Source organism: Diabrotica virgifera, chromosome 3 (assembly GCF_917563875.1).
Source record: "Diabrotica virgifera virgifera chromosome 3, PGI_DIABVI_V3a".
Taxonomy (NCBI): Eukaryota; Metazoa; Arthropoda; class Insecta; order Coleoptera; family Chrysomelidae; genus Diabrotica; species Diabrotica virgifera.
In genome coordinates, this window is record NC_065445.1 from 153,371,903 (window position 1) to 153,394,324 (window position 22,422).

Here is a 22,422-nt window from a genome sequence, read left to right on the forward strand (position 1 = left end):
GAAATTTTGAAAAAGAAGGGAGAGTAAGTTAAAAGAGAAAGAATAGGATAAAAAGAGGAAGTTGAAAAAATAGGAATTATGAGAATAATTGGCGGTGAATGGGGACAAAGTTGCGGTTAAGGGATGTTTGTCTATTGACACAGTTGGGACTCTTCTTCAGGTCCTTGACAATCTCCAAATCTTCGTATAAGTCTAAACGGAGTGTATTGTTTTGTTGAATATTGTGTACCAACTGGACACCTTCAGGAATCCGAAGTTCATGTTTATTGACTTTTAAATGGTGTGAAAAGGCAGAAGTGGTATCTCTCTTGCTGTGTTCTGCAGATCGGGTAGAAAGGGATCTGTAAGTTCTGCCGATGTAGGTGGCATCACAATCTGAACAAGAGAGTGTGTATACCCCACTCCGGTTCATATAATGGATAGGATCTTTGGTATTAGTTAAACTTTTGCTGAGAGTGTTATTAACTTTGAAAGATATTTTTATGTTGTCACAAGAATTGGAAATGATATGTTTGACTCTCTCAGATAATTTGGAGTTATTGAATGGTAAGGAGGCATAGATGGGAGTAGTTGTGGATGATGTAGAGAAAGCGGATTGTTGTAGTAACTTGAGTTCTCTTTTTTGTTGAAGTTTACTGATGATGTCTGGGTCATAACCATTGTTGACTGCAATCTGTTTGATAATATTCAACTCTTTGTTGAATTCAGTTACGGATAAAGGAATAAAGTTTAATCTATGTATAAAACTGCGAAAAGCAGAGAGTTTATATGATAAAGGGTGATTAGAAGTAGAATGGATAACATGATCTGTCTGTGTTGGTTTACGGTAGATACCAAAGTTGAAGTGGTCATGTAGTCTGGTAATACATAAATCCAGAAAGTTAATGGAGTTAGAAGATTCTAGTTCCATGGTAAAGGTGATATTAGGATGGATTTGATTAATTTTGTGAAGTAAGTTGTGAGCTGAATCAGAGTTACCAGAAATGAGGACTAAAATGTCATCAACATAACGGAACCAGTGTAAGATCTCTGGATTTTTTATGATATAGTTGGATTCTAAGTGATCCATAAAAACATCAGCTAAGAAAGGGGATAAGCAACTACCCATTGCTAAACCGTCAGGTTGTTGATAAAAGTTGTTATTAAAAACAAAGTAATCTTGAGATAGACAAATTTTGAGAATGTTTATAATAGACGAAGTGGTGGTGGAAGTGACAGAATTATTTAAGAGGAGTGAATTAACCAGACTAATCGATTCATTTTTTGGTACTGAAGTAAATAAATTGCTAACATCAAAAGAAAGCATAACAATATTTGGATTAAGATTGACAAGTTGAAGTTTTTCAACTAATTGGCGAGAATTCAAAACAGTAAACTGTGGGGTAAAGTTGATAAAGTTTTTAATGGTGTTAAGAATGAATTTAGATAAAATAGAAACTGGAGTGTTAATGAAGCTGACTACGGGACGAATAGGAATGTCAACTTTGTGTATCTTTGGTAAACCGTATAACCTGGGGGTGAGTGGATTTGATGGAATTTTAGTATATGGTGCTTCAAATTCAGAAAAGAAATCAGTAAATTGTTTTAAGTTGGTTTTCATCTTCGAAACAAAAGATTTAGAGGGATCAACGGGAAGAAGAGTAAAGTTATTGTTGTCTAGGAAAGAGGTGACTTTGTCAATGTATAATTGTTGGTCTAAAATAACAAGGCAGTTACCCTTATCTGCTTTGCTGAAGATGAGGTGGTGGTTTTGGATCTTATTTTTGATAGATTTGAGTGTGGAGAGAAGGGATTTAGACTTATTATATGAGAAATTGGGAAAAGAGAGAGATGAAGAAGTTTGTGTAGAAGTAGAAGGGGAACTGATGTTGGTAAGAGAAGAGTTATCCTTGGAAAGAAGTTTCGTTTTGAATTTGTTGATAGTTTGGATGCAAGAGTTTCTGATTGAAGTTTTTTGTGTGAGTGAAATGGAAAGATTTTGAATAACCATGTCGGTCTCTATGGAAAGACTCTCAAGATCTTTGATAGATAAATTGCTAGGAATGGAGTGTTTGAGGCCGAGGTTTAAGAGTTTTAATTCGTCATCAGAAAATTGGACATTTGAGAGATTTTTGATTCTTGGGTGGAATCGAAAATTGGAATAATTTTTGTTACGAGAAGCTTTTTGTTGATCAAGTCTAATCTTATTGTTGAATAAGTGTTTTAATTTATTATTGACTCTATTAAATTTAACTGAATGTGAATGATCTACCTTATCCTGAACGTCTGACATAAAAGAATTAAGATTAATAAATTGTAAAGTTTCAAGTAGAGAATCATATTTTTAAAAATTTCAACCATCTTTCAATTCTAATAGTGGGATTACTTATTTTATTGTAGATTCACTGATGATGGACCGATAGGTCTGAAAACGTTCTGAATTGGACATATTTTATTCAATCCATTGGGATTTTTTAAGTTTTAATAAATATACCAATTTACATAGAAGTGGTTTTACTTCTTGTTAGAGTTTTTTAACTATATGGTATACAGCCAACCTAGGGAACTTCCCTTTTAGTTTATATATGACAGTATGGTCAACTTGGCGCTACAATACTTGCGATTAGCCACACAACGGAGCAACATAAAGCTGGACATATGGTTCATTTCAAGATGTTTACATCATAAAGTCTTCCCAACATTTTGTAGAGTTAGAACATCCAATAATGTACATCCTAACATCAGGACCTCCATGCAGATTAAACTCATGAAGAAAGAGATTTGTAAACATTACAGTAAACTCAACTACATAGAATGTAAGCTAAAGGTAACATATGATTCTCTACTTGAAACTTTACAATTTATTAATCTTAATTCTTTTATGTCAGACGTTCAGGATAAGGTAGATCATTCACATTCAGTTAAATTTAATAGAGTCAATAATAAATTAAAACACTTAATCAACAATAAGATTAGACTTGATCAACAAAAAGCTTCTCGTAACAAAAATTATTCCAATTTTCGATTCCACCCAAGAATCAAAAATCTCTCAAATGTCCAATTTTCTGATGACGAATTAAAACTCTTAAACCTCGGCCTCAAACACTCCATTCCTAGCAATTTATCTATCAAAGATCTTGAGAGTCTTTCCATAGAGACCGACATGGTTATTCAAAATCTTTCCATTTCACTCACACAAAAAACTTCAATCAGAAACTCTTGCATCCAAACTATCAACAAATTCAAAACGAAACTTCTTTCCAACAATAACTCTTCTCTTACCAACATCAGTTCCCCTTCTACTTCTACACAAACTTCTTAATCTCTCTCTTTTCCCAATTTCTCATATAATAAGTCTAAATCCCTTCTCTCCACATTCAAATCTATCAAAAATAAGATCCAAAACCACCACCTCATCTTCAGCAAAGCAGATAAGGGTAACTGCCTTGTTATTTTAGACCAACAATTATACACTGACAAAGTCACCTCTTTCCTAGACAACAATAACTTTACTCTTCTTCCCGTTGATCCCTCTAAATCTTTTGTTTCGAAGATGAAAACCAACTTAAAACAATTTACTGATTTCTTTTCTGAATTTGAAGCACCATATACTAAAATTCCATCAAATCCACTCACCCCCAGGTTATACGGTTTACCAAAGATACACAAAGTTGACATTCCTATTCGTCCCGTTGTCAGCTTCATTAACACTCCAGTTTCTATTTTATCTAAATTCATTCTTAACACCATTAAAAACTTTATCAACTTTACCCCACAGTTTACTGTTTTGAATTCTCGCCAATTAGTTGAAAAACTTCAACTTGTCAATCTTAATCCAAATATTGTTATGCTTTCTTTTGATGTTAGCAATTTATTTACTTCAGTACCAAAAAATGAATCGATTAGTCTGGTTAATTCACTCCTCTTAAATAATTCTGTCACTTCCACCACCACTTCGTCTATTATAAACATTCTCAAAATTTGTCTATCTCAAGATTGCTTTGTTTTTAATAACAACTTTTATCAACAACCTGACGGTTTAGCAATGGGTAGTTGCTTATCCCCTTTCTTAGCTGATGTTTTTATGGATCACTTAGAATCCAACTATCTCATAAAAAATCCAGAGATCTTACACTGGTTCCGTTATGTTGATGACATTTTAGTCCTCATTTCTGGTAACTCTGATTCAGCTCACAACTTACTTCACAAAATTAATCAAATCCATCCTAATATCACCTTTACCATGAAACTAGAATCTTCTAACTCCATTAACTTTCTGGATTTATCTATTACCAGACTACATGACCACTTCAACTTTGGTATCTACCGTAAACCAACACAGACAGATCATGTTATCCATTCTACTTCTAATCACCCTTTATCATATAAACTCTGCTTTTCGCAGTTTTATACATAGATTAAACTTTATTCCTTTATCCGTAACTGAATTCAACAAAGAGTTGAATATTATCAAACAGATTGCAGTCAACAATGGTTATGACTAGTGTGACCAACTCCAATTCAGTCGAATCCGGGACAAGGCTGAAAAAAATACCTGAAATCCGGGACTTTTCAATGAAAATCGGGCCATTTTTTTCAGAAGACGATAATTAAAGTAAAGAAACGAAAATAAGTCCACCGTTTTAGTTTTAGTAGAACTATAATACCACGATATAAAATGCATGCGTTTTGGATGTGGTATTAGTATTACACTCTAGAAATTGTCCACTTCTTTTCGTCCCACCAATTCAATTTGATGTGAATTCTTAGAACAATAACTTATTAAAAATTTCAAAATGGAATTTTACCAAAACTTTGAAAATTCGGATGGCCCGGAAGCCTTGTCCGGGACGCCGGGACACGACTTCGCAATTCGGGCCATGTCCCGGATTTTTCGGGCTAGTTGGTCACACTAGTTATGACCCAGACATCATCAGTAAACTTCAACAAAAAAGAGAACTCAAGTTACTACAACAATCCGCTTTCTCTACATCATCCACAACTACTCCCATCTATGCCTCCTTACCATTCAATAACTCCAAATTATCTGAAAGAGTCAAACATATCATTTCCAATTCTTGTGACAACATAAAAATATCTTTCAAAGTTAATAACACTTTCAGCAAAAGTTTAACTAATACCAAAGATCCTATCCATTATATGAACCGGAGTGGGGTATACAGACTCTCTTGTTCAGATTGTGATGCCACCTACATCGGCAGAACTTACAGATCCCTTTCTACCCGATCTGCAGAACACAGCAAGAGAGATACCACTTCTGCCTTTTCACACCATTTAAAAGTCAACAAACATGAACTTAAGATTCCTGAAGGTGTCCAGTTGATACACAATATTCAACAAAACAATACACTCCGTTTAGACTTATACGAAGATTTGGAGATTGTCAAGGACCTGAAGAAGAGTCCCAACTGTGCCAATAGACAAACATCCCTTAACCGCAACTTTGTCCCCATTCACCGCCAATTATTCTCATAATTCCTATTTTTTCAACTTCCTCTTTTTATCCTATTCTTTCTCTTTTAACTTACTCTCCCTTCTTTTTCAAAATTTCCTCTTTCCTTCACTGCTTCCAAACTCCTTTACCCCGCTTCGCGTCGTTCGGCAAACTGCAGTCGCGTGCGGAAAAGAATGACTTTCTGCACTTGTTAGGAAAATAACTATTTCATTAATATGCCCCAGGTAACATCTGAGCTGTGGTTTGACTTGTTCACCTGGTGAAAGTATGGCAGCAAGTCTTACTTTCACCATGTGAACAAGTCAAACCACAGCTCAGATGTTACCTGGGGCATATTAATGAAAAATACTTTTAAACATCCATGCTTAAGTTAGCATTTTTAACCGATGTTTCCTTGACGGATTACTTGTACAGGGTTTTGACCCATATATTTTTGTAAAATTATATCCTGGTGGGTAGCACGTAAATGACCCCGCAGAACCCTTATGGGAAATGGCTCTCTGTCAAATGCTCTGAAACTTTGGGTTCTGGTAGTCCTTGATGTGTAGAACAAAAGACTCAATGGGCGCGTAGCTCCAAAAAATCATGGTTTTAAGATATAAGTCTCTGAAGTTGTAGGTACAGTGAGGACGTTTGAGTTGGAATAAATTCATTTTCTCGAGAACGGGCGACTCTGGAGATAAATTACGAATCAGATCGATTTTTATTTTTAAATTATAATTTTTTGGCATATATATCATACTAGTGACGTCATCCATCTGGACGTGATGACGCAATCTATATTTTTTTTAAAATAAGAATAGGGGTCGTGCGATAGCTCATTTAGAAGGTTATACAATTCTCTATTCATTAATATAAACATATACATAATTATTTATACAGGGTGCCCGAAATTTTTTTTAATTAAATTAATTGAGACAAAAAGAAGAGTGTATATAATTTCTTTAATTCGAAATACATTCTACTGCTGTCAGAAAACAGAAAAAAATGTTAATTTGAAAAATAAACATTGCTTTTCGCTTAAATTAAATGTTGAAATTGCTAAGAGGCAGGTGGGTGGTAACTTTAATATTGAATTTAAGAGAAAAACATTATTTATTTATCAAATAAACATTTTTTCCTGTTTTTGAACAACAGCAAAATGTATTTCGAATTAAATAAATTATATAAATTCTTCTTTTTGTCTCAATTAATTTAATTAAAAAAAAATTCGGGCACCCTGTATAAATAATTATATTAGTGAATAGAGAATTGAATAACCTTTCAAATGAGCTATCACACGACCCCTATTCTCATTTAAAAAAATCATCGATTGCGTCATCACGCCCAGATGGATGACGTCACTAGTATAAAATATATGCCAAAAAATTGTAATTTAAAAATAAAAATCGACCTGATTCGTAATTTATCTCCAGAGTCGCCCAATCTCGAGAAAATGAATTTATTCCAACTTCAACGTCCTCACTGTACCTACCTATAACTTCAGAGGCTTATATCTTAAAACCATGATTTTTGGAGCTACGCGCCCATTGAGTCTTTTGTTCTACACATCAAGAACAGCCAGAACCCAAAGTTTCAGAGCATTTGACAGAGAGCCATTTCCCATAAGGTTTCTGCGGGGTCCTTTCACGTAAGCACTGATGATGATTGGTAAACCAATCGAAAACTAGTTCTGTAATGTAGCCCTTATAAGGGATTTTAAAAATATACCTTTTATAAAGGATTTTATTGCTTTTTGTATTACATGGTATACAGCCAACTACAGGAAAACTTTTTCCTTGTGGATATTTACATACCTCCTCAAAATCTAACTCCATATTATCTTCGTCGATCGATCCTCCTTTGTTGTTTGGAGCAGCTACACCTGCAGGAGATTTGGGTGCAGTTTGCTGTTCAGGAGGTGGTGATTGGGATTTTTGTGACGTTGCCGAAGTATTAACCTCGAGAGCAGCTACAGAAGTTGTTGCAGCAGCCTCCTGTATTTCTGGAGCTTCTGTTGATTCTTCTTTTATTGGACTATCTGGAACATCCTAAACGAAAACAACCCGGTAATTTATTTGGTAAAGAACGCAAAATAGTGTTTACGCCAGTCAATGAGAGCAAGAACAGGATATTACCTCCGCATTCTATCCTACTAAATGGATTTTGATGCAAATTTTTGGAATAGCCTCTACTTTTCTCCTAATTCAAAGTCTACCCTTTATACTACGGCGCTTTTATCGTGGGGGCGATTCCCACCTCTTCAAGGGGGTGGAATTTTTTTTGGTCAAAATAACCACGGAAATGCCTAGAGAACCTAATTCTAAGCAAAAACTGTTCTATATATTTTTTGGAAAACTCCATGCTTTTTGAGTTATTCGTGGTTGAAAATTTGCCATATTCATTGAAAAATTACACCTTTTCGGTTTTTTGCGAATATCTTAAAAACTATGTATCTAACTAAAAAAACTATATAAAACTTTTTTGTAGCTTATAAAAAAACAAAGAGATTCGTTCCTTCATAAATCTTCTAGTTATAATACAAAAAGAGATATGGTAGGTGAAAAGGGTTTGTTTTTTTTTGGTGCATGCTCAAATCGGTGTATTCAGCTTGAAATAACAGAAACGGTCGATTTTAGGTGTATAATGCTACCAATACCTTTTGTAGTGCTTGAAAAGGCCTTTAAAATGAGCAATATTAACCCTTAAACGCCCAACCTTTTTTCTATGTACGCCCAAGGGTGGGTAAAAAATGTCCACCTCGAAAATAGCTAATATATTTATTGAGAGTTGTTGGAAATGGATTAAACTTAAGAATATTATTCTTAATAAACACAGCATCTTCTAAAATATTAATATAAACAATTTACAAACCTTACAACAAAATTACAATGTACATCAAAATTAACATAACAGTAAAAGCCAGTAATTCAGATTTGTCGATTTTCTCCACATTTTTTCTTTCAGCGTCCTCATTGGCAGATAATTATGTTGATTATGTAATTATACGTCGATAATTATATGGATTATGTTCCTACCAACAATAAATTATATAGAAACCTTTAGTAACATGTTTTATCAAGGATGTACTTTTTATGCCCACCCATATTTAACTCAAGATATTACTTTTATTTTCAAAATTATCGGTAGAACCAAATTAACATTCGATAAAGAGGTCTTTTTAACAATAAATAATTTTTAAAAAAATTTTAAACACGTAATAAATATGTTATAAGGGAATACGCATTAGGTGGACATTTTTTACCCACCCTTGGGCGTTTAAGGATTAAATGTCGATTACATTCAAACTAAGCGAGATGTGCTTAAAAAAATGGATGACTATTGTATTTTAAGAAAAAATGAGGAGTATATTTAACCCCTCATACAGCAGAATGATGCATCGTTTTCCTTCTACAATACCTTTTATTATAGTGTTATTTCTATGTTCAAAAAGTTAAACGGGTTTAAAATGAGTGGTTTTTGAAAAAAATAAGATCAAATTATAGAGCGCATTTTTAAATTTTCTTAAAAATCTTCCTTTTTCTCCATGTAACTAAAAAATGATAAGAGATACAGTAATGAAAAACAAAAAAAAAAAAGAATGTGTGTGTACTTTGTACGCACGTAAGAAGTTACACTTCTATTATATGATTTCAATGAAATAAATATACTTGAGGATATTTGTTATTTCTGTAAACAGGTTATTTGTATTTTATTTAAAGATTAAACTAATTTTTACTTACTACTTTCCAAAAATTTTTATTAAAACAATACCAAAAATAAAAAAAATAGAAAATACACGAATTCGATCTACCACTGAGCTATACTCCCTTTGCTTTGACAGGTTACAAGATTTCTCATACAGACTGACAAATTTAATAGACTAAGTGAAGTATACAAAAATACTTTAAATACACTTACTATTATTATAAAATATCTTATTCAAGAGGAAGACAAATCCAAAGACAAAAAATTATAATAAATATATTTACTAAAAACACTAACAATATATTCTTTTCACACCTTATTTGCGCTACATAAAGATGTAGCGACTAATACCATACTGTCGGTGTGCGCATGCGCCAGGGAATGTAAAAATTCACCCTCGTGCCTAAAGAAGTATAACTTCAAAAACGAAATTTTTATCTAAAAAACCATATATTTTTGTACGGTATCTTTTTTCGTGTCTCTTACCATTTTCAAGTTACATGGAGAAAAATGAAGATTTTTAAGAAAATTTAAAAAGGCGCTCTATAATCTAATTTTTATCTTATCTGATCTTATTTTTTCAAAAACCATTCATTTTAAACGCGTCCACCTTTTTAAACCTAGAAATAACATTATAATAAAAGATATTGTAGAAGACAAACGATGCATTCTGGTGGATGAGGGGTAAAATGTACTTCTCATTTTTTCTTAAAATACATTAGTCCTCAATTTTTTTTGAAGCATATCTCTAGTTTGAATGTAATCCACATTTGATATTGCTCATTTTAAAGATCTTTGCAAGCACTACAAAAGGTATTGGTAGCATTATACACCCAAAATCGACCGTTTCTCTGTTATTTTAAGTTGAATACACCGATTTGAGCATGTACCAAAAAAATAAACTCTTTTCACATACCATATCTCTTTTTGTATTATAACTAGAAGATTTATAAAGGAACGAATCTCTTTGTTTTTTTATGAGCTACAAAAATGTTTTATATATATTTTTTTAGTTAGATGCATAGTTTTTAAGGTATTCGCAAAAAATCGTCCGAAAAGGTGTAATTTTTCAATGAAAATGGCCAATTTTCAACCACGAATAACTCAAAAAGTATTGAGTTTTCAAAAAAAATATAGAACAGTTTTTGCTTCTAATTAGATTCTCTAGCCACTTCCGTAATTATTATGACAAACAATTTTCGACCCACTTGAAGGGGGGAGAACCGCCCCCAATATAAAAGCGCCATAGTATGTATATAGGGTAGACTTTGTTTCTTGAGCTATTCTCTACTTACTGTGAAAATATCAAATAAATCGATGTAGTAGGATGGAATTCGGAGCCAAATAGCCTCATTGACTGCCCTAGTTGTAATCCAAGCTGTGGATACAAAAATGCATGATTTTGAGCATTACTTGGTAAATTTTTGAAACCACCACAGCGTTATGAAGTACAATGCCTGGAGTAACCTCAAAGTGCGTGCAATTCTAAATTGTTGGTTATAATTTTTGTATGACACTTTTGAAGTGCAAAAAAGATGTTTTTTGAGTATTTTTATTTTTATTGTATCAATTTTAGGGTAAAATGGTTACAATATTATGAAAATACAGAAAAAGCTTTAATTTAAACTGCTAAATTAAATTTAACCGAATAGTTTATGCAAAATTAACGATTTTGAAATACACTCAACGGCACCAAATTCCGCCACCCAAAATTTTTGATTAAGTTTGACGATCTATAACTTTCTTATTTATACTCCGATTTTCAAGATTCTTGCATCAGTTTGTAGGTACATGTATTGATGTCATTTGTTATTCCGGTAACGCGTTGTATTTTCTCCTAACTTTAAAAAATTCTGTGGAAAAATTGGAAGGCTGATTTTCTTACATACTCCTTTTGTATTATCCTGGAGGTATAACTAAGGTTTTGTTTTTTGAATTATCCGAATATCTCTCTTCCTGTAAGAGCTGTAAATAAAAACAATTCTTTGAAGGTTTTTTTAATTTAACATATCAAATGCACTAAAATTGACAAAACAAAACAAAATTAATAGCAAAACAAAACAATTCAATAGCGAATATGTCCACCTGTTGCAGCAACGACTGATCGCAATCTGTTTGGTATCGAATGAAGATGTGTTATCCTTACCTGGGGAATAGCCCGATATTCCTCTACCAGGGCCATAACTGTACCAAATTTTCTGGAGGCCTAGGATGTCGCTGAATAGCTTTTTTTAATTCATCCCATAAATGCTAACTGCGATTGAGATCTGGGCTGCATGCGGGCCATTTTAATCTTATCAATCCAATCTCTATTTTATGAGTCAGTCAGTGTTTTTATTTATAAAAAATGGTACAGCTCTTACAGAAAAAGAGGTATTCGGATAATTCAAAAAACAAAATTTTAGTGATGCCTCCAGCATAATATGACAGGACTAGGAAACAAAATCAGCTCTTCCATTCACCGCTGTATAATACTCCAGTTAATAGGGAAAAAAACATTAATATAGAGGGTTTTGAAGGTGCTAAACGGTAGATGAGAGACAACTGATGATAATTCCGTGAAGACGTATAATTTTTCTTCTTCTATTTTTTAAACAGTTACAAAGAATGGAAAACTCAGTTTTTTTACTATAAAACGTTTCTTGTTCATGTTAGAGAAAAATGTTTTAAATAAGTGTTGTAGGTCTTAAAAAAAGTTCTTTAATTTGATAGTACACATATTAATATGCATAAACAATTGACCTAGATAATTGCAAAAAACCCTCATTTTTGCCCTAATTTATAAATATTAATAACTTATATATGTCCTTATATATGTCCTTATAATAAATGAAAAAATTATAAATTAATAAATGAAAGTGGTTTCTGTCCTTGTGGGATCGGTACTCACCGGAGGGACCGCACACGTTCGGATAAAATTACCGTCTCTTTGCAAAAATAATGACGTCAACTTTGCAAAGTAACAAGACACTTACTCAACACACACACAATTATTCAATTCTTACGAAATTATTGTAAAATTAAAGTAAGTAATAGCAAACTGCAATTTTTTTCAACGTATTTCAAATTGGGATTCCATTCTAAAAATAAAACGAAGCTATTCTCACCTTCACATTCGTTGGCGGTGTTTCACGAGTACCATCTGTTTAACGGGTTATAATATAATAGGTTGTAGTAATGTGGAGATGAACCTCGCTAGGGGTAGGAATACACTAAGTACTCATAATATGTCAAGTAGGGTAGCCCTTAACATATGTGAGAAAATTTAAATTTTGAAATTTTACCCTCTCACCCCCCAAAAGTGTTCCATTATACATCAAACTTAAACGTGCGAAATTTCATGAAAAAGTTTCATATATTCGTTATTCATGCTAGTATATTGCCATTATAAAATAATGGGATATATAAAATTATTTTAATAATTTATTAATAAAAATAAATAATTTCTATGATCTTTAATACCTATAAGAAAGATTCACTATAGTAATTACTTCTTATGATGTTTTGTTTTCAAGATCTCTCTTTTTATAGAGCCCGGAAAAATTTTTCGATGCTCCGCGACTACTTGCAAGAGGTATTGTAACTGTTCTTCCTTATTAGTGAGTTTTTGTTAAGATCTTCAATTAGTGCAACTCCTCTTTCTGTCCTATCATTTGTCGTCACGAAATTCTTCACCATCTTTTAAGCTGCCTTGAAACTTTCATCATCTTTCCATTCTGAAAAACGGATCTCTTTTTAAAAAGTCATCAAGAAGTCCAAGCATGTTGAAGAGTTGTTTGGAATTTACAGTAAAAACTTCTCCAGACCTTTGCTCTCCAAAAATGCACAAGATTTCATATCAGTAGGACGTTTTAGAGGGTGTTCAGCAGCTTGATTCTCCATAGCTGCAACCATTAATCTTTTGGATTCTGGAAGTATCCTGGCATCAAAAAGACTCATCGGAATGAGATGTTTAGATAGATATCATAAGTGTTTTTGAAGTTTTTGGCTCGTTACGATGGCACTTCTTTGGTGCGGGTAGTTAAGGAGCTGTTTCCTAAGTCGAAATCATTGAATGGCGCTTCAATAGCTAGTGGTGCTTGTATCTAGTCCCTTAAGTATGCGCTGACTGCGAAGAGCGCTGATTTACAATTCCCTTCAGCTCCGAAGCTGTGAACATTAATTGGCTGTGAAACAACCACATCTTTATAGCATAGATAACTTTAGACATCCATATCCATCTCGCCTCTGCATGGCTCTAGGATAATAGAAACGAACCCCTTTCTTTGGAAGCCAGTTCAAAAGTACTTTTGTCTGTAATTGCTCAGCTGTCTTGAATCTTTCGAAAATACTTATTTGGAGGCAAGATGATTTACTACTCATTACCTCATCAAACACAGATCCAACTATAAGTTCCGAAGTGTGGTGGCGGCAGGCTAAAAAAAGTAAGTCCTTTCTGGAGTTATGCTGAAGAATGGTACATGTTCCAGACTTCGGCCCTGAGTCGCATGCAGTAGTATCGAAACATAGAGCTGTGACTTCATGAACAATACCCCATTCCTACAAACATTCCAAAATGGCATTTGCCTGGGCAATTCCCATTCCATTGTGTAATTTTGGAACACCCAGCAGCTGTTCATATCCACAACTGACATTTGACACAACAACAGAAAGGCGATCTACATGTTTCTTGGAAGTTAAATCCTCCATTAGCTTACCGTCCAAATGAACAATATCAGGTGCAGAAATTAAAAAGTCTTTTTTTTTAAATTTTGTTGCAATCTTGAATCGAGTTATCTCTCTCTCGCGCTGAATATAGTTGCGATTGATGACTAACGAGCTTACATCATGACCAAGACTGGATACTACATCACTAATAATAAATGTGGCTGCCTTGTACGATACCTGGGTTTTATCGAGGTAAGACGAAAGTTCAGAAGTCATGATTTTGATTCGTGCTCTTTTAGGTAAGGTTTCACCTTCAGAAGTCACAACCGCACCAACGTTAGCATCATCATTGTTCACCAATTTTAATATTCTTTATTCCTGTGCTTAATTGTAACTGGTAGGCAATTAATTATTAATATATTTTACATTATTAGCAGAAATTCGTAGTGCACGACTAATTTCAATTGCATGGGTTCTCAGGGGCCCGGGGCCACCTTTAAATATTTTCAGATTTCAATAAAAAATTATATTTTTAAGTTTCTCCATAATTGGAACAATTTTCGGGGGTGAGAGGTAAAAATCGTTAAATTTCATTTTTAAGGGCCACATTGTCAAGTCAAGTAAAGTCAAATTTATTCATCACATGCGACATTATACAAAGTACATGTATGAGACAAGTCAAAGTTACAGACATACATCTTAAAAGTATATAAATTAATAAATACGACAAAACATACTTAAAAGTTATTTTTAGAATATGGCTCTAGCTCACAAATGTATTGATGTACACACCTCCGAAAGTTTGGCTGATGTAAATTCATTCGTATATCTATTGGCAATTTGTTAAAGAAACTTATGGCTGCATAATGTGTGCTACCTTCCAACAAAACAGAACGATGTTGTGGAAGCATAAAGTGATTGTCTCTGAATCTTGTTGAATAAACATGGTTAAATTGAAATTTATTGAATTCATAAATTTTGCAATGTAAATACATACATTATACACGAAAATATATACAGACCAGGAATTGTAAGAATATTGTTTTGTCTAAAGATGCCTCTACAAGAATCTCTAAATTTCATTTTATACATTATCCTAATAGCTCTTTTCTGAAGTACAAATATCTGCTCTAATTCAGAGGTACAACCCCAGACTTCAATGCCATATTTGGCTATTGAGTAAAAATGGGCAAAGTATACTGTTTTTAATATTGATGTATTAAAGAGACGTGAAAGAATTCTCAATGCATAACACGCGCTACTTAATCTGGATTTCAAATTAGAAATGTGGTTTCACCATTTACAATTACTGTCTAACAGGACCCCCAGCAACTTCGTGCAGTCTGTTTTATCTATTGCTGCTTGTATAGTGGTTGGATGGTTTAATAAATTATTTGACGTGAAAATCATATACTTTGATTTCTCTTCATTCAAAACTAGTTTGTTGGATAAGAAATAACTGTTGATGGTGGATAGTATCTGTGTAGTTTTATTTTGCAAATTTGATCGGATGTTGCCGTAACTAGAATGTTGGTATCATCCGCATAACTGATGATGTCAACTCCACTCAGTGAATTAGTTACCAAAGCTATATCATTAATATATACTATAAAAAGTAGAGGACCCAATACACTACCCTGAGGGACACCATAATGGAAATCCAATGTGTTTGACTCGTTTACAAGTCCATTAGATGTTATCTTTACTTTTTGTCTTGTATTTTCTAGGCAGGAAGTAAACCATTTTAGAACTACACCACGAATACCAATCCCCTCAAGTTTTATTAGCAACAAATTATGATCCAAAGTATCAAAAGCCTTGCACAAATCGAGAAATAAACCACATGCCTTCTCTCGTCTGTCCAAAGCATCCAACACTAAGCTGACGAAATTTGCAAGAGCTGTAGTTGTAGACTTAGAAGATGTAAAACCATGTTGAAAATTATGCAAGACACTATGCTTTTTTAGGAATGCGTTCATTCTAGTATAAACCAGAGTTTCAATTATCTTTGAAAACACAGATAAGAGACTTATGGGGCGGTAGTTGTTAAGGTCATCTTTATCACCACGTTTGAATAAAGGGATTACAATAGATAGTTTAAACATACTAGGAAATATTCCTTGTTGAAAAGAGGCATTACAAATATCCGTCAGTGGATCTGCGAGAGCGTGAATGCACTGTTTTAATAACTTAGGGGAAATCTGATCAAAACCACAACTGTGTTTGGATTTAAAACTTCCGACTATACTAGTTATTTCCTGTGTGTTAGTTGGATATAAAAATATAGAAAAGCTATTACGGTTTTTTGATGCTGATGTAAACCCACCTATTTTAGTAGAATCCAAAGCGGCAAGTAACTTTGGAGCCATTTCAACAAAATGGTGGTTAAATTTGTCTGCTAAATTATTATTATTATCACTAAGTACTTTTGAGTTGTTTTGTTTCCCGACTGTTAAGTTTACTAAGGGCCGGTATTTCAATAGCTAATTAAGCTTTTGCTTAGCTAAGCCTGTGTCAAAAGTTAAGGAGAAGCTTAAGCCGGGTGTCGTATTTCCATCATTTCCTTAACTAAACTGATGCTCAACTGTAAAGTTAATTGGTTTGGTACCTCTGAATACGTCAAAATGCCAGAACTAACTGTTCTGAGGTAAAAACCACTACTGTTGACGTTTAATTTTATATTGTCATCTGTATCAATGTCAGTTACTTAATTTTGTGTACATGGTACATGTGTTGTTAGTTTATTGTCTATATTTTCTCTGGTTATATTTTTATTGTTATTTTGCATAAGCAATAGATCCGTCTTTGTAATTTTGTTTATTGGATAATATTGGATATATTCCTTAAAATGTCAAATTCGAATATAAGTTTATTTTTGTAAAATAAATATACCTACCAAGCATTGTATACATAAATAATTTCCATGTGCCTACACCTTCCAAAAGTTGTAAGAATTTTAATGATCGTTATTACGATTAATAAATTAATAGATTTATAGATTATTATTTAATAATCTACTTTCAAAATAACTCTCTAATTAATAATTTATAGAAATAACCTCAAAAAACAGAAAACAAATTTTAAGCAAAGGCCTTAAACCAACTCCCGCGCGAGCTTAAAATTATTTGGTTTAAGCCTAGGCTTAAGCCTCAAATTGAAGTGGAAATACAGGCATCTAAGCTTAAGCAAAGGCTTAAAGTAAGCTTTGGCTTAAGTGAGGTTGGAAATACCGGCCCTAAACATAGATATATAATACTCTAGATTGCGCCTTACGATATTAAAATGGGTGACGGTTGCGACAGAGATAAATGAGCCTATTTGGTCGGTAGTCTCTTTCTAATTCAAGGGGAGTATCGACGACGTCACTATCCTACTCTGTCGTCGAGTATTTTAGATGGTTTGACAGTTCGAGCGGATGGCGACGAGAACTGGTCGTTTGTCTTCGGAGGTGGATAATCCTGGTTCGAATCCCATACCAATCTTTACTGTTTTTATTTTTTATTTAATCAATATTGCGTTTATTAGATATTATTACATCTCTAAAGTAAATCTATGCAAAGAAATATATAAAAAATAAGAAAAACTGTGTAGGTACCTATAGATTTTTAAAAATATAAAAGCCAATGTTATTTTTTTAATAAGTTAATTGTAGAATAGTATAAAGTAATTGTTAAAAATATTCGTAAAAAATTACCAATAATTAATATCAACATAATGTACCATCGATTTATTAACTGAATCGGTCATTTCAAAAACAACATGAGTCACATATTCCTAATTTTACAGAAGAGCAAAGAAAACTAACTACATAGTCGAAAGATGGATGAAATGGATGACATCAAAATTCAGAGTTATATTGTAGTTTTGTTCCTAATGTTTTTACTGGACGTGTCGTTTTTGCACACAACGTTTATCTTAAAGGAGTCTATTCCTCTCAAAAAGTTAGTTTCTGAAAATTGTGGACTTTGCTGTTTTTGAAATGACCGATTCAATTATAAGTAAGTAGACATTATTTTTATTTATGAAACTATTGTTACAATTTTTTAAAAAAGTAGAAGCAAAACAAACATTCACATCATTCGAATAAGGACGAATTTATATTAATAACGAATGACTTTTATTTTACTATGCAGTTCACAAATTATGTATTCCAATATTAACTTACTATACATATATTTATTATCTGCTAGATTTACTTAGGTCCATTTTTCAGATGTAAAAATATCTAATAAACGCAATATTGATTAAATAAAAATAAAAAAAGTAAAGTTGGTATGGGATTCGAACCACGATTATCCACATCCGAAGACTAAAGACCATTTCCCGTCTGTCAAAACTTATTACTCGATAAAGTGGGATATTCACGTCGTCGTCGATATTCCCCTTAAATTAAAAAGAGACTACCGACCAAATGGGCTCATTTATCTCTGTCGCAACCGTCACCCATTTTAAGATCGCAGGGCGCAATCTAGAGTATTATATATCTATGGCCCTAAATGCCAAATACATTTCATTTTATTTGATGATTCGTTTAACTGTCTCATGAAGTGATTACTTTTAGCTGCTTTTAATTTAATTGAATATTCTGTCTTTGCCAAAAGAAGGACTGGCCTAAGATTACTATTTTGCTGACAGATCGTTTCTAAAAGTTTTAACTGATCCCTTAAATTGTACAGTTCCTGCGTAAAACCAACTCGAACGTGTACATTTTTTAGGTTTACATTTAAGCAGTGGAATATGGGACCGAAAGTAATTTTGGATAGTATTTAAAAAAGCTAATGATTTATCCTCAGCAGAAATTGTATTAAATACCTCTGACCAATTTGTTGACTCAAGGGTTTGAACAAAACGATTTATGTTCCTTTCACTATATGAACGGATGAATATATAGGCATCATTGTCTGTGTTAATGCTACATTGGAACAATTGCGCACGATGATCAGAGATAAAACCTTCCACAACCATTGTTTTTTGTTGGTGATTTATGTTTGTAGCAATATAATCAATTTGAGTTTTACTAGTTGCAGTTACTCTTGTATAATCATTCACAGTTACGGTTAAGCCATAAGAATCTAAAACATTTACCAAGTTCTGCTTACTTAGTGAATTTGATTTGAAATCTATATTAAAATCACCTGTTAATATTATAGCCTTACCTTCGGAGACTAGCACATCAAGTATTAGATCCAGTTTTGACATAAAAACACCAAGAGAGCCACGTCCAGGTAGATAAATACACAACCCAACACAATTAAAAGGCAATAGTCTATTTCAACAGCACTCACTTCAAAATTATATTTCTCAGATTGAGAACATATATTAGAACGTTCCTTCCAAACCACACCCTCTTTCACATAGATTGAAGACCCTCCGTGTTCCCCTTGGTCACGGCAGAAAGATGAAGGCAGAGAAAATCCATTTATATGGTGTAGTTCTAGTTGTTCTTTAGATTTCCAGTGCTCAGTTAAACAGACACATACATTATGTAGACCTTCGCACTGCAGGAAGAACTCTAGTTTTTCAATGCTTGTTGATACACATTGTATATTTTGATGAAGTAAGCTAAAACTTTTTTGATTGATAGTTGAAGCATTTTTACCAACTGTGTCAAAATTAGGAGAATTGAATACTTCTAACTTATCCAATTTAAAACCAGTCTTCTGACTAACACTTGGGATATTTAATAATGTAATATCTGGATCAAAAACTAAGCTTCTTCTGTCTGTTTTTTCTTGTGGTAAAAAAAAACGGCTTACAACAGCTCCATGAGGCCAAACTTCGGGATTCATGGCCTTGTTGAAGTTCCCTGAATATATATTTACTTTGAACGATGAGTAAATTGTTGGATGTTTCGATTGAATCATTTCACATGTTGCTTCAGGAAAATTCACTTTAATTAACTCGGTTAGAGAGTCAGCTGTAGTTTCTTTATTAATTCTTGTAACATGTAGAGTTGAAATTTTTGGAACACCCTTAACCTTATCGCTATTTCTATTGCTACCTACTATAATTTTTCTTCGTCCGTTAAACTGATGTCGCCTAGGCCTAATAGTTTTCCATTCTTGATCATTTTCTGCTTAGTCCAGGGCGGATCTGTTTTGAGATGGACGTTGAGAGGTGACTCATATTTTTTTGCAGAAATTGCTTAAAATTAACTCATATAATGATAATTGAGTTATCCTCCCACTTAAGGTCCGGAACAAAAATGAAGGAAAAATTCGATTTTTTTATTTTTTTCTTCATTTTTTGATTATAACTTTAAAAGTATTCACTTCAGAGAAAAGTTGTACTGACATAAAAGTTGCATAATTAAATTTACTACAATATAGAATTGGCTAAAAATTTAAAAAATAGTCACCCTTGTTGCAAAATAGCAATAATTGCGAAAAAAACCATACAAAAACAAGTATTCGCATTTTACGTTTTTCAACCATTTATGCTACACTTAGCACCTTCATATCTCTCACAGATAAACTTTTTGGATACACTAAAACAATACTGTAAATTTCATTAAGATCAGTTCAATAGATTTTGCAAAATAAATTTTGCAATCCAGCTCTCGCAAAAAAAAATTCATTTTTTCAAAATGTTACAGGACTGAAAATAAAGCAGATAGCAAGTTGAAATTTTTTTTGCATATGGAAGTGTACCGTACTTTTCATTTGCAATTTGCAAAATTAAAATCGATTATTAGGCTATTGATTATGTACTATAGAAAGGAACTACAACGTTAACGGGGTTTTATTATTTCATATGGTCAATGAATCTCTATATATGAAAAAACCGTGGAGTGCTACCATTTAAAGGGGTGCGTTTTTGAGAAATGGGTGAATTAGTCCCTGGGCACAGGTTACATTAGGGTGAGTTCTATGCACTTTTGGTACAAACACGTCCACATAAAAATTGTTCCTGGTTAAATTTCCTATCTAAATATAACTTTTTAAAGTCAAAGATACTTTTTTTTACAAAAATATATTCAAAAGAAAAAGTACAAAGAAACCGAGAAGAAAGAAATTTTGTTTTTTGTCTCATAACTTTTGTCCACGGGGATATAGGTATAGACATTGCTTCACAGAAAAAAAAGTTACATATTTTGTCTTTAAAATGATGTTTGGTAGAGGTCATTAGGATTTACAGTTTTCGAAATATGATTTTTCAAAGTTCGTCATTATAACTTTTTTATGTGATTGTGTGTTATGATTGAATCTTATTTTTTATAGGTAATACTTTGGATCCACGTGACTCGGCCGGGCAAACTTCAAAATATGGATTAATTCCAATATTTACTGTCAAAGCTCCTGCACCACAAGCTTTGCTTGAAAAAATAGCATGTAAATGTACCAAAGGATGTACAAAAATTGGGGTTGTAGGAAGATAGGAATTAGTTGTTCAATATTCTGCAATGTACATGGGTACTAATTGTGGGAACTCTAAGATAACTGAGGTGTCAGAGGAAGATATTGAAGCTAATGCTAACGAAGAGATGGACTTTGATTTTGAAAATTTTTTAAATGTCAACGTTTAAATAATTTTAACTAAAGTGATGTTTTCTAAGACTAATGTTTATGTAATTTTTGTAAAAGAAATAATTTTAAATAATACAGATAAAAAATATCAAAGAATCACTCGGTTTCCATTACATATTTAAATATAGATGATACACCATTTTCAAGAACAGAAAGTAACCCCTTTTTATTGAGCAATATATAGTACAGGGGTGGCTAAGCTCCTTGATAGCCAGAGCCACTTTTCACAAGTTAAAATTTTTCGCGAGCCGCAATTAAAAACGTATTCAAAAAGTATGTAAAGAAGGTATGTAGGTAGAATTGGTACAAAACCTCATGAACCTTGAAAATAAGCATAACCTAAAAAAAAAAATCCTAAAAAAATTCGACTATATATTTTAATTTCATACTGAATTGCGCAACAGGATCCGATCTGCACTCTGATGTTTTCAGTAATATTCAATTCCACCATTTTGTTCATAGATTGACATCACCAAATGAGTGAGTCAGGTTCATGAGATTTTGTAAATATTCTTTTTCTCATGATCATCTTTCAGTGCGTCACAGTTTTTCGATTTCTCTCTAACGCATTAAATTGTATGTGACAGAAAAAAAGGCACGTCTGGGAATACTTCGGTAATTATTCTAGTTCGGTGATTATTCTAGTTGTCGATAGATGGCGCCATAATCAAAAAAGAATTATTTATTAAATAAAATAATAATATTATCAATATAATCTGTACAATTTATAAGACTATACAAATGAAAGAAAATACCATTTTATAAATGCAATAGACACAATTGATTTTGTTTTATTCCAAATTGAAAATAAAATTTGACAACTGTCAGATTTAACTAAAATGTCACGTTAGAATAAATGTAATAAATGTGTATTATCACGGACTTACCTTTTTTTCTATAATTTGTGACGCACTGAAAAATGTTCATGAAAAGGAGAATAGTCTACAATGTTTTTTAACAGAACTTTTATTTATTGAAAACAGAAATTAAATTACGAAATATTAAAACTTAATTACATTTGTTTTCCTTATTCTTCTTCTCGTTGTCCTTATGCCCAATAAGAGTCGAACTTTGCTATCACCTATCCATCTTTTACTTATTTCTTCC

General features: G+C 32.7%; 2 protein-coding genes across 3 annotated transcripts in view; one reads left to right on the forward strand and one right to left on the reverse strand.

Moving 5' to 3' along the window:
- The window catches only part of LOC126882130 (monocarboxylate transporter 5), a 681,181-nt gene that overhangs the window by 623,898 nt on the left and 34,861 nt on the right, over positions 1-22,422 (forward strand). The window lies entirely within an intron of this gene.
- Positions 1-22,422, reverse strand: part of LOC114342228 (zinc finger CCCH domain-containing protein 13) — a 158,488-nt gene that overhangs the window by 11,169 nt on the left and 124,897 nt on the right. For both annotated transcript variants that reach the window (XM_028293017.2, XM_028293018.2), the window contains one exon: positions 7,252-7,485. In XM_028293017.2, the coding sequence (XP_028148818.1) occupies positions 7,252-7,485 (234 nt within the window). The remainder of the gene's footprint in view (positions 1-7,251; positions 7,486-22,422) is intronic.